The 13,038-nt window shown below is 48.4% G+C and overlaps 1 protein-coding gene across 12 annotated transcripts in view; it reads left to right on the top strand.

Annotated features, from left to right (window-relative positions):
- The window catches only part of CLEC16A (C-type lectin domain containing 16A), a 194,689-nt gene that overhangs the window by 20,348 nt on the left and 161,303 nt on the right, over positions 1-13,038 (top strand). For all 12 annotated transcript variants that reach the window (XM_081820022.1, XM_081820023.1, XM_081820029.1 and 9 more), the window contains exons 4-8: positions 685-833; positions 3,534-3,639; positions 5,378-5,501; positions 8,297-8,471; positions 10,191-10,244. In XM_081820022.1, coding sequence (XP_081676148.1) covers positions 685-833; positions 3,534-3,639; positions 5,378-5,501; positions 8,297-8,471; positions 10,191-10,244 — 608 coding nt within the window. The remainder of the gene's footprint in view (positions 1-684; positions 834-3,533; positions 3,640-5,377; positions 5,502-8,296; positions 8,472-10,190; positions 10,245-13,038) is intronic.

Raw genomic sequence — 13,038 nt, 5'->3', positions numbered from 1 at the left:
GGGACTAACGGTCTCTGTGACGTCTGGAAAGTTAATCAACCTCTGAATTTTTTTTTTTTTTTTTTAATTCTCTGCAAAATGGGGAGAACAAGACCTGCTGGGCCGGATTGGATCGTTGTGGTGATAATGTAAAGCACTCAGCCTGGTGCTGGGCGTGTAGTGGAGGGTTCGGCATGAAGTAGCTTTTAGGAAATCATGTTGCTCTATGGGGAGAAAAAAACCACACAGCCCTTTGTCGCATTCAGGGATGGCAGTGTGACTCTTGATGGCAACATGGAGCAGCTTTTAATAAAATACAGTGCTTTTTCCCCTCATGTGTGGGTGGTTTGTGAAAATGCCCACACACCAGCACATCTGCCCCACCCCCAGCTCTATGTTGAACTTTGCCAGCAAGGAAAAAAACGTTCAGACGTTTTTTCTATTTGGTGTAGGAGGGAGGGGTAGCCCGGGCCTTTCTCTCTCATGGCTCTTGAACTTTCTGGAGGTTGCACATAGTGGCTGCCTGATTTCTGTGTTGGCTGAAGATGAAGCTGCTCCCTGTTGGCCTTTTAAACCCCAGCGACCCAGAAGCTTGATGGGTTCGAGCACATTCAGAGTCCTCTGTTACCTGACTTTGTCTGCTTGGCTTTCCTCCGGCACGAATTAACCCATCTGTTTTGTGTTTTTTTTTTTTTCTCCCTCTAGATTATTTGCTCTCTAATAACTATGTAAATTCTATCATTGTCCATAAGTTTGACTTTTCCGATGAGGAGATTATGGCATATTATATATCGTTCCTGAAAACACTTTCGTTAAAACTCAACAACCACACCGTCCATTTCTTTTACAACGAGGTAAGTAAGTGCCAGAGGGGTACGTACATTGGGGCGGAAAGCTAGCCGGTCAGAAGAGCACCTTCAGGCCGGGTGGCCTCGTATCTGTTGACAAAGTACTTGCATGCTCACCCTTACCTGATTTTCATAGCAACACTGTCAGACCTTGACCTGCTTTTAAAAAGAAGTTGGTTGTTTTTTGTTTTTGTTTTTGTTTTTTTAATTTGTAAGTCACCTCTCTGTTTCTAATGTAAAATTCAGTTTGTGCTACCTGAGAGCATTGCCTTCTCGGCAGGGAGAAGTGCCTGAAGGTTAACTCGGGGTTGTGCTGCCCTGTGGGAAAAGCCGGCACTGTGGTTCGCCCCGGCTTTGCCACTTCCCTGCTGCATGACCTCAGAGACTTCTCCGTCCTCTGAGCCTCAGTCTTCTCATCTGGGAATAGGGATGAAGATCTACACCTAGCAGGATTTTCCAGGGGTTGAATTAAATGAGATGATGTCTTCAAAGCCCCTAGTACATACCTGGCTCCTTAAAATCACAGCCATTGCTGTCCTTCACTAACGTCCCTGGTATTTCTTGGGAGAATTACTAGCAATTTTAGTAAATAAGTTGCTGCTGTTTTCACGGTGAAAAGGAACTTGAGAAGCTCAGTTTATCTCACATACCAGAAGGTACCGATGTCGGCTCTCCTGGGCCGGTTCATCCTGTGGCTCCGCCGCTTCATTGAGGATGCAGGCTTTTTCATCTGTCTGCTCCGCTGACCATATAGTTGGCAACTGTCCTCAGGCTCAACCCCTCATGGTCTCAGGATGGCTGCAGCAGCTCCAAACATCACATATTCATGCGCCACTGCCGAAAAGCCTGAAGAGATCACTTCCCTTCTTGTGTTCCTTTCTAACTTCCAAAAACACTTCTTTCCCAGAAGCCCCCCAGCAGACTTCCTCATGTGTCTTCCTGGTCAGAATCGTGCCACATCTCCCTCACTGGGTGTCGGGAATTTGGGAGCAGCCTCACAGGGCAGCTCTGCTTGGTCTTTCACGAGGCTAGATGTGAAGGCTGGATCGGGTTCAGGGGATCTGCTTCCAAGGCGGCTCACTCTTGCGGCATACCAGTCAGTGCTGGCCTTTGGCAGGAGGCCTCGGTTCCGTAGGCTTCTCCCGTGGCTGCTTGAGTGTCTTCATGGCATGGCAGCTGGCTTTCCCCAGAGCAAGCGACCCAAGAGACCAAGACGAGCTGCAGTGCCTTTTGTGACCCAGCCTCAGAGGACACACACCGTCTTTCCCACCATGTTATTTAGGTCACACGGGTGGGCCCTGACCCAGTGTGGGAGAGCATGATAGCACGTGAATACAGGCAGTGATGGTCACTGGGCCGTCCTGGAGGTGGGCTACCACACAGCCATGTGCTATCTGCTTCTTTCTAGAATCAGACCGCCCTCTCAAACATACCTTCTGAGTGTGGGCAAAATCCATCTAGCTGTCCCCATGGGATGCAGCAAGAACAGCCTGAACCTTGATTTTCCATGTCTAGATTAGGAGTGGGGAAGAACTGGTCTCAGGGGGAAGAAACATTAGTTGTCAACCACAGCCACAAAATGTATGGCAGTTTGAAAAATTAACATTGTGTGGCCCAGTATCTGGCAGATGGTAGGTGCTCGTTCACCATGTCCAGAGACACGTAGATGATCTTTGCATCGTGCCAGAGACTCCCCGGGTGGGTGAAATTCAGGCCAGAGAGAGGTACCTCCACTCAGGTGCAGCTGGGCTTGTGTACCCCAGGATGGGAGGGCAGGACCCTGCGATTCTGGGACCAGAGCAATGCTTCTGGAAGAACATCCTGCTGGTCACCAGGGGAGGTGAGCTCAATTTCCTCTTGCATGTGGGCCAGTGTTGTAGCTACCACTTGCCAAGGGTACACGTCTCGTGCTCAAAGTGGCATTGCCCCCATTAGACAGTTGTCACCGTGCTCTAGGCTGGCTGTTGCCTCTTCCCCACGCCCTCACTGCCCACGGGTGCCCTTGGAGCGGGGATGCAGAGCCATGTGGGACACTGGCCAGGAGAGGGCAGCAGAGCTTGCCCCGCACAGCTCTAGGCCCAGATCCAGGCCCCAGCAGTGCAGTTCTATGCTTCGGAACTGCTTTGATCCCTTCTGATGGTATCTTTTTAATGCCAGCAGGTTCCCCAACCCCTCCTCCTCCATGGTAATGTGTCTACTTTTAGTATTTCTAAGTAGAGAAATGTGTCCTAGCCAGAAGAGAATGCCGTAAAACTTCACACTTGCCTTTCGTTAGTTGAAGTGGCCTCTGAGAGTAACGATCGGCCTCACTGCTGATGCTTGTTAGGTGGGAGGTCCGGTGGTAGGCCCCGGCCCCTGAAATCACCTCAGTGACTCCTAGCAGCTGCAAAGTGGGAGTTGTGATCCCCATTTTATAGACGAAGGCACAGAGGCTTAGGAATATTATAGCAGGCAGCTGCGAAGTGGTAAGACAGATCACAAGCCCAGGTCTGGCATTGTCGGGACCCTTTTCTATTTGTTCTGGGACGGTCTCGCCTCCCCATTCCTTCCCACATTCCCCACTGGGAATGAACCACTGGCTTGAGTTTCATGGGGGATAATGGTTTTTTCCGCTTTTATGGTTGTTTGATACGATTCGGAAAGCTGGGTGGGAGGAGGCCTGCCCTATGGGTTTGTAACTCGTTTTCGGTACTTCTTTTGTTTTAGCACACTAATGACTTTGCCCTGTACACAGAAGCCATCAAGTTTTTCAATCACCCTGAAAGCATGGTTAGAATTGCTGTAAGAACCATAACTTTGAACGTCTACAAAGGTAAGCTTCCCTAGGCACTCAGGCCTTGTCTGATTTCTAACCTGACGGCTGGGGCTTGCTCTCTTGAGTCTGTATACACAGCTCTCCGGTGGGGACAGGGGGCTCCTGTATGACAGCTGGGGTTGCATGTCTCATGAAAGGCTCGTAGTCATGGAACATTTAACAGGCCCCTTGTGTGAAGTTTTGTGCCACTTCTCTCGCGTGCGCTCAGTTCTATATGTTGAAGTCTCCGTACAGACACACGGTAGTAGTAACGTCCTAAGAAAGGCACGTGTGGGACTCCAAGCAGCCATGTGATACTTAGATAAAGCGGAGTTGTCTTTTGAATGTTATATTTACATTTTTGTGTTTCAGGCTGTAAACTGTACTTAAGTACAGCCTGGGGTTATGGGATCTTTGAATAATGTATAGAAGCATTTGATGTCACAAACGGCAGGGGGCAGCATTGTATTCTCAACTGACTGCAAAGCCCAACAAATTTGCCTTTTGTCAAGATGTACTTAATGCCCAAAACGTCGCCTCTGGGAGAAAGCCCTTCCACGGGTTCCTGCCCGCCTTGGCACAAAGTCTGGCTGGACACAAGTTTCCTCGCCTGGAACTGCCCCCTGAGGGCACATCTTCTCTGCCTGACACTGGGATTATTCACCCTGGAGTCACCACACTGGAGCTGGGACTCCATATTCTCAAGGACTAAAGGGCTTTGACCTTCACGAGTTTTGAGTTATGATGTTATTACTTGAGATGACCCCTAATTGGGGGTGGGAGGAGCTCCTCAGGGACTCACTCCAGCCTCATTGTGGGATTGCTCTAAATTGAAGAGCCTAAGAGCTGGGTGGGTCCCCCCTCCAGGGTCCCAAATGGAGAGTCGGAGAGCTGGATCCAGCCCTCAGACGTGTTTTGATTGGCTTAGGTATTCCTTGAAAAGATACATAGTTGCCAGTATTTAAACACGGGGAGATCTTGGGTCACTCTGTGTTTTTCTGACTTGAAAGTAGAGACTTGGCTGCTCTGGGCCCACGGTCTTGTAGGGCAGTGGTGAGTGGGCACTGAGAAGCAGTGCCTCTCCCTGGGGTTGAGGCCCGGGCTCCCTAGTTCACAGGCTGGGTCTCCCAGCCTCACTCACTGAGTCAGCCCACCCAGCAGGCTGCTGAGTTTGTGCCCTGGTCTGAGGCCCAGTTCTGCCGCCCCTGCTCTCTCCTCTCTCTTGTTCTCTTCCAGCCCATATCTTTAGATGCCTCCTGCCCTAGCCCTCTGTCCCTCTGAGCAACTGTCTCACCATCCCAGTTCCTAACCCTGTTAACTGTTGTCTGTTTTTTGCCTTTCCTTCAATGACGATTCCCGTGTTCCTTATTCCAGTGTCATGTAAGTTATTAACTTCTGGTTTTCTGCTTTCTTAACTTATCCTTACATGTAATATACAGGAAACTTGCCTAATAATGGCATGGTTTCCATTGTAGTCAAGCTAAATGCATTGCTGAGAAGTAGGCTTTCTGACTGCACTATTAATGTTTAGCCCAATTAATTCATTTTATTAACTCTAAAAATAGCGTAAGAACTGCCTTGATGTGTATGGTTTCATGAATAAGATAACCATTTTTCTAGTATTCCCAGGAAAGACAGAAAAGGTTCAGATTATAGCAGAGAGCTTTTTCATTGTGGTTTTTTTTTTTTTTTTTAATCGCCCCCAGTTATTTTTGGTAGCTTGACTTTTTTCTTCTTCTTTTGTGAATTTTCTCAGTGGATAACCAGGCCATGCTGCACTATATCAGAGATAAAACCGCTGTTCCTTACTTCTCCAATTTGGTCTGGTTCATTGGGAGCCACGTGATCGAACTTGATAATTGTGTGCAGACTGATGAGGAGTAAGTGACCGCCTTGCGGGGGGCAGTTGGGGGTGGGTGCTTCCCAGGCAGAGAGAGTAGTTAGGGGAGAATTCCATTTTCATTGAGGGAAAATAAAACACTAGCACGAAACTTCCCCACCTGTGTGTCGGCAGAATGTGGACTTCTATCCTCTGAAAGGTTCCACCCACCTTCCACATTTTATAACTGTGGAAATTTAGAAACAACTCTCATACCTCCTAGAAGGGAAGAGGGTCACTAAAATCAGTGCACCCATATATGAGGTGCCAGGCAGCTGGTAAGAAGAGTAAGATGATCCGCCACCTGGTGAGCAGATAAACAAAATGGGGCGTTTGCATACAGTGGGATAATACTGGGCAGTAAAAGGAAAGGAAGTGCTCACACATGGCATGCCATGCTTGGACCTTGAGAGCATGATGCTCAGTGAAGGAAGCCAGATGCAAAGGACCACACTCTGTGTGACCCCATTGATACGAAATGCCCAGAACAGGCAGGTCTGGAGAGACTGAGCATAGACTAGTGGTTTCCCAAGATGGAGGAGGGGGTGTGTTGAGGGGAAATGGGATTATAGGGCTGTTTTGGGAGGAGGGGTTAAAAATGTTCTAAAGTGGATCGGGAGGACAGTTGGACAACTCTGCAAATGTACTAACAACCATTAAATTGTACACTTGAAATGGGAGAAGGGAATGGGATGGGAATTATATCTCTGTAAATCAGTTAAAAACAAACAAACAAACAAAACGACAGATTAATATGGTGATTTGGGCCCCAGAATGATGAATACAAGTCCCAGAGCAAGATTCCTCCAAGTCAGTACTATTGATCTTTGGAACTAGGGAATCCTGGGTTCTGGGGGGGCCGTCCTGTGCACTGTAGGATGTTTGGCAGCATCCCTGGTCTCCACCCACAAGATGCCAGCAGTGCCCCTTTTCTAGTTGTTTCAACCAAAAACGTCCCCAGACATTGCCAGATGTCTCCTTTGAGGCAAAATCGCCATCTGTGGAGAACTACTGCCCCAGAGTGACAGCTTAGCGGAGCCCTGGAGAGAGGCTCACCTAGGCGGGCTCGGGACGATAAGGGGATCCAGGAAGGAGGTCTCTTGGGGGACAGGGCTCAAGCCATAGAATATAAGCCCCAATACTGGGAAAGAAGTGGGGATAGGTGGGTGGCAGATCCGACAGGGCATTTGGGAAAACCAGGACCTTTATGGAGATGAGTAGTTACGGATGTAACACATAATGTGGCACTTGATTCCAGAAAAGACAAAAAGTTATTCCAGGAAGGAAGTGGACGACTCATCCTCTGCGTGGCCCTACGGTGAATGGTCCTGATGATGTCAACACCACTTGTTGATGACCTGAGGGGGAGGGGCGGAGGGAACGATAAGGGTTCCGTCATACCAGGAGGTCATTACACGATATCTAAAATGGCTCAAAATAGATGACCTTGAAGATTTTCTAGAGGTGTGGGGAGAACTATCCACAGAAACAACTCGAAAGTTAAAACCTGCCTTCTCTGGAGAGACTGGGCCAGAGCTGCTGTATTTTATCATCAGCTTATCAATACCCTTTAACTTTTAAACCCATCTGCATATATTTTTTTAAACTAAAGGTTTAAAAAGTGAAGTGTGTTAACTATCTTGCTGAAGAAAAATTCCCACAGTATCTTATTAAATGGGAGAAAAGGTTGCAAAACAGTAAATAAATGTTCTAAGTCTCGGCTGGATGGTGGGCCCATAGGTACTCCTCATACTGTTAACCTTTACAACATGTATTTGCTATGTATATTCGTTAAATAGCTTATTAGAGTACAATAAGAATTATTAAAAATTATGTGAAAGAAACATCAATCCTATTTTTATTTTTTTTTTTTTTAAGGCACGTATGGTTAGATGGATAGATACATAATACCTGCGTTTAGATGTGATTATAAAGGGACATAGAAATGGGAATAGGAAAACAGACTGTAGGGTCGCAAGTCCCAAAATGTTATCACTTAGTGGTTGGACTACAGGAGACCTTGATGTCTTTTGCTTTTTCTTCTTCAATTTCCCGTTTTCTGAAATGACCATCTATTACTTGAGTAATAATTATAATACAAACAAAATGTCTTACCACAGCTACATTGCTCCTTGCAACAGATCCACTTTAGGAGTAGTGAAAGTGTACCACTAGCTGTTTTTGGGGTTCAGTCCTTGGCAAGTGTAAGACTGATGACCCATGGGGCCCAAGGAGCAGGCTTGTTGCTTTACTGGAAGGAGACAGAGACCTCTGGGCCTGGGGTCGAGTATCACCTCCTTGTGCTGTGCCCCCCATATGGTCAGGGCCAGGGAGTTGGATGTGGTTGCTGAGGACTGCTTTTCTTTTTGGAACTCCTCTGGAGCATTTTAATTAGCAAGGATTTATTGCTCCATTAATACTCCTTATCTTGGGAGGCGGGGGATCTTGCCACATTGACTAGCGGCTACTCTTGTGGAATGGCTTGCTAAGGGAGCTGGATTTTGCTTTATTTACCCATTTTGTTTTGGGCTGTGGTGGTGGGGGTGGGGGAGTTGTAGTGAGGCCCCCAGAGGTTAGGGGGTACCCCAGGAGTCCCCTACAATGGATTGCGGTACACCTGCCCATTTTCCCTTTGTGTATGCCAGCAGTAGGGCCAGTATAAGTGTCCCTTGAGCCTGTTTGTTGTGTGAATATTTGTTGTATGAATGAAACATTCCATCTGACCCAAGTCCTAGGCCAAGGCCCAAAGGCTCTGTGCTTTGGCTTCCAGGCTAAGGCTGTCCTTTTTCTTGGCAGACACCGGAATCGGGGGAAACTGAGTGACCTGGTGGCCGAGCACCTGGACCACCTGCACTATCTCAATGACATCCTGATCATCAACTGTGAGTTCCTCAACGATGTGCTCACAGACCATCTGCTCAACAGGCTCTTCCTGCCCCTCTACGTATACTCACTGGAGAACCAGGACAAGGTGGGTTTGGGGGCCTGGGCCCACCATGCCTGCGGGCTGAAGGCAGTCTTCAGAAGGGGGAAGAACAGTCCCCTTGAAGAGGACCAAGCTTTGCAAGGGACCAGGGCTTCGAGCCTGAGAGAGATGCCTTTCAAAAGCACACTGGTTTTCTTTTCCTTTCCTTTTATTTCCTGGGGGAGGAGGGGTAGGTGGAGAGAGGGAAGGCTGAGAGGGAGTGTGTGTGTGTGTGTGTGTGTGTGTGTGTGTGTGTGTGTGTGTGTGTGTTGGGGGGGGCAGCTATAAAAGTAAATGGGAAAAGAACAGGACACCAGAAGGAAACAGGAAACCTCTATGAATTTAGGTTTTTGGTTTCTGTGCATCCTACTCTTGAGGTATTCTCATTCCTGGTAACTTTTTCTTTTTCTTTTTTTTTTTTTTAAAGATTTTATTTATTTATTTGACAGAGAGAGACAGCGAGAGAGGGAACACAAGCAGGGGGAGTGGGAGAGGGAGAAGTAGGCTCCCCGCAGAGCAGGGAGCCCGATGTGGGACTCAGTCCCAGGACCCTGGGATCATGACCTGAGCTGAAGGCAGTCGCTTAACCAACTGAGCCACCCAGGCGCCCCTGGTAACTTTTTCTGATAGTCGCCAGAGTGACTTGATTTGCAGAAGATCCAGTCAGCTGCAGAACTTGCACAGAATGGATGGGAAGGGTTGGAGCGCACTTCGGAAAAGATCCCAGAGCAGTGACTGTCCACATTTAGGCTCAGAATCCTGTGTGGGTATTGAAATGCACGTCCTCGGGGGCCCACTCTCTGTCTCAGATTCTGGCTCCGTGGATCTGTAGTGGACCTGCAGTCTGCATCTTTAACCTGTCCCCCAGGTGGCTTTGAGCTGGCCGTTCTCAGATCCTATCATGAGAATTTCTGCCCAGTCCTTCCCAGAGTTAAGGGGCAGAGACCTCAGCAGGAGGCAGGATGGAGCCAGTTGGTTACTGTGCAGGGGCTCTAGCCTCTGCGGATGTGCCCCAGGGGGTTGTAGCTTTCTTTTTGGAGATGGAACATGGAGATTCTTTCTAAAAACCAGTAAATAGAAGAAAATTGCAGCCATAACTAGATCTATCAGTGGCAGCTCTGGGAGGCAGAGAAAGCATGGGACTTGGAGTTTTCAGACCTGGGTTCAAATTCTGCTTCTTCCCTTTCCTCACTCTGTGGCCTTGGCCAAGGCAGCTAACCTACCTGAACCAAAGCAGGGTCTTGAAGATCCTCACAGGGTTGATGTAGGATGGAGCACGTTGAAGTTCAGTACAAACGAGGGACTTTTCCAAGGCCAGAGTGCCCCAACCCCTCCTTGTCCCATTTCGAAAGCTCTTCCTGAAAAGAGGCCTCTCCTGTGGGGCAGTGGGCTCGGTGCCCCAGCTGGGGGAAATTCACATTCCTGGTAATTTAAGGAGCTAGTTCTTCTCTTGGACCCAGCTTCTAATCCGTGACTAATGGTGAAGGATTTCTCAGGTGGAAAAACAGAGGCCTGGAGAATAGTATTGGATGGGATTAGATTGTGAATTTATTTTGCAGAGTGGACTTTTAACTAGTACCAGGAAAGAACAGCCTTGGGGGTGTGGGGGACGTGGGGAACAGGCTGCCTCACCTTCAGACAGGTGGCTTTTGGCTCCATGTATTTTGTGCTGCTCACGTGTGTGACCTGGACTTCTCTCTGTCTCTTTCCCCTAACCCTCACTAGGGAGGAGAACGCCCGAAGATCAGCCTGCCGGTTTCTCTCTATCTCCTGTCGCAGGTATGGTTCATCATTTGCCTGCTTCCCCAACCACATTTGGGGGTCCTTTGGAGGACCAGGCCACATCGCCCTGTCTTCCTTCTGCGGGATCCCCCATCTTGAAGTAAAACAACAATAAAAGGAAGGGGAGGGTCTCTATTTTTCAGACACAGAGTAGAGGGGCTGGTATCTTGTTCATGGTAGTGAGTAGAAATTGAAAGAAAAATGAGAAGTAAATCAAACCTGGCACTTATGTGCTTGGTTTTTACCATGGGGACTGAGGTTTTCAAACAACCAAGGAGTGTTCTAAATACTCTGGAAATGTGGACGGCATGGGTCCTATTCACGGCATTTTGAAATAAGCCCCAAACTGCAGGACCCACTGTGTGTGTGTATGTCCCTGCAGCAGCCTTGGTTTAACAAACTTCGACTAATGAGGCTATTTTTAAAGACTTTTGTCGTGGTTGTAGTTCCCAGATCACCTTCTGGAAGGTATCTTGTAGGAGCCCATTCCCAGATTTGTGTCTTGAGCCAGTTTGTCTGCCTCCCCCTCCTTAAACAAGTGTGTTTCCTTCTTGTAATTATGTAATATTTACAAGAAGGGAAAAACTCCATGGTGACCCAGTTACATAACTTTAAAAATATTTTTTATTACAAGCAGTCCAGACTTTCAGTCCATCTCATTAGACTGTCAAGTAGTCAAACGTTTGACCAGAGTTCTGTTCCCACTTCTGCAGTGGTGCAGGTATTTATTGGCTTTGCCGAGAGAACCAAGGCCTTCTGCCCTTGGTCCCTGGGCCATTTGGAGATTGAGGCAGGGCTGAGAAGAGTTGCAGCCCCAGCCTCCCCTGGTGGCTAAGCCAGTCGGGGTCCACACGCGGCCTGCTCCTTGCTCCCCCCTCAGAGTCTTGTCCTGGGGGCTTTGTTTGCCCGGAGCTCTGCACCAGTTCCCACTCCTTCTGAATGCCCCTCTGTGCAATGGAGCTCCGTGCAAACCCCAGCCTCTCCTGGCACCCTTTTCTGCCACCTCATTACAAATCTGCCCGAGCCTCCTGCTTGGGATTCTGGGAGTCTGGCAGGACCTGAGCAGCCAGATGCTCAGCCACAGGAATCCCGTGGAAAGCACTCCCAGGACCCTGTAGCTGTTGGAGCATTGCATGGGCAGAGTCTCCTCTCAGGAGCATGGGGTCAGGCCATGCCCTTTCTCTGAGAACCCCTTTGCTCCTGTTTTCTTAGAGAAGGACTAGCAGCTCAAGCACCAAATAACTTGTCTCAGTATCTCACAAAAAGCATAGCATGCGATTTGGCATCCTCAGCTGGAGCCACAGGGCCCATCCTCCCCTGCGTTGTCAATTAGCTTTTTCATATTGATGCCCAAAATGTGTGAAAACCTCGAATCAGGTAGAAATCTCGTATCTTTTGTTCCTCCGTCAAAGCACCCTTACAAATTATGTAATGAGCACAGCTATAAAACCTAAGAAAATTCACGTTAACGATGCTAATTTAGTGTGACCGGGGATGCTGTCGTTCTAGAAATCTCCCTCTTACTCCCGTCCCCCATGCACCAGGTGCCATTGCCCAGATGCAGGAGTATTTCAGTGTCTGGCTCAGCTGCTTCTTTTTTTTTTTTTTTAACAATGTTTATGTTTTTAATAAATTTTTTAAGTTAAAAAGTTCAAACAGGTGAAAACCAAGTTTCCTTTCTACTTTTGCATTGCCTGATTTCTGTCCCCAGAGACAAGTATAGTTACAGGGTTTTCCTGTGCCCTTCCAGAGACGTTGCCTGCAGAGGGTTCTTAACTGGGGGTGATTTTGCCCCCGCCCCCTCCGCCGGGATGTTTGGCAACATCTGGAGACATGTTTGTTTGGGTAGAGGCCAGAGATGCTGCCAAACATCCCACAATGCACAGACACCCCCCCCCATAAGGAATTATGGCCGCATAATAGTGCCAGGGTTTAGAAATCCTGTTCCATGTGTATGTAAGCAAATGCAAATGTGCACACACACCCTTTTTCTGTATAAATGGTGGGTATGTCCCAAGCTGTGCTACACCACTGGCATCGTCTTTATATTTTATTTTTTTATTTTTATTTTTATTATTATTTTTAAAGATTTTATTTATTTATTTGAGAGAGTGAGAATGAGAGAGAGAGCACATGAGGGGGGGAGGGTCAGAGGGAGAAGCAGACTCCCCGCTGAGTAGGGAGCCCGATGCGGGGCTCGATCCCAGGACCCTGAGATCAGGACATGAGCCGAAGGCAGTCGCTTAACCAACTGAGCCACCCAGGCGCCCCTCGTCTTTATATTTTAAAACAAAGTAGCAGGTGTGTCTGAGCCAGCTTTGCGGAGGCAGCTTTGAATACCCTGATTCCCAAAGCTGTTCTTTTGAGCATTGGGCAACAGGGTGGGGTAGCAGGGCCATCCCAGACAGCGCAGCGCCTTCTGATTTTGCATGCTGGCACAACTAGGCCCGACTCTGGCTCATGTGGCCTTCGTTCCCCACAGCGTCCACACCTCCCATCGCTGCCATGAAATCTTGGTGTGCTGAAACCCACCGCAGGGGTCAGAGCTCATTCCAGCGATGGAATCTCTGGGTAGCCAACCCTCTGCCAAGTCCTTGATTGGAACAAGACTCGCCGGCCCCTTCTTCCCGTCTAACTGAAATGCTGGGCCTGTGCCTTCCAGTCTTAGTATAATCAAATTTGACACTAAAATGCCTGTGGAGAGGAAGGAGTGTGCTGGTTTGGCTGCTGCTTTCCCACGTTGTTCCACATCAACCGGATTTGGCTTCCCCCAGCCATGAGGGACAGTCTT

Source organism: Leptonychotes weddellii, chromosome 5, assembly GCF_054177405.1.
Source record: "Leptonychotes weddellii isolate Sample4059 chromosome 5, ASM5417740v2, whole genome shotgun sequence".
NCBI lineage: Eukaryota > Metazoa > Chordata > Mammalia > Carnivora > Phocidae > Leptonychotes > Leptonychotes weddellii.
This window is presented reverse-complemented; position numbering and strand designations above follow the sequence as displayed.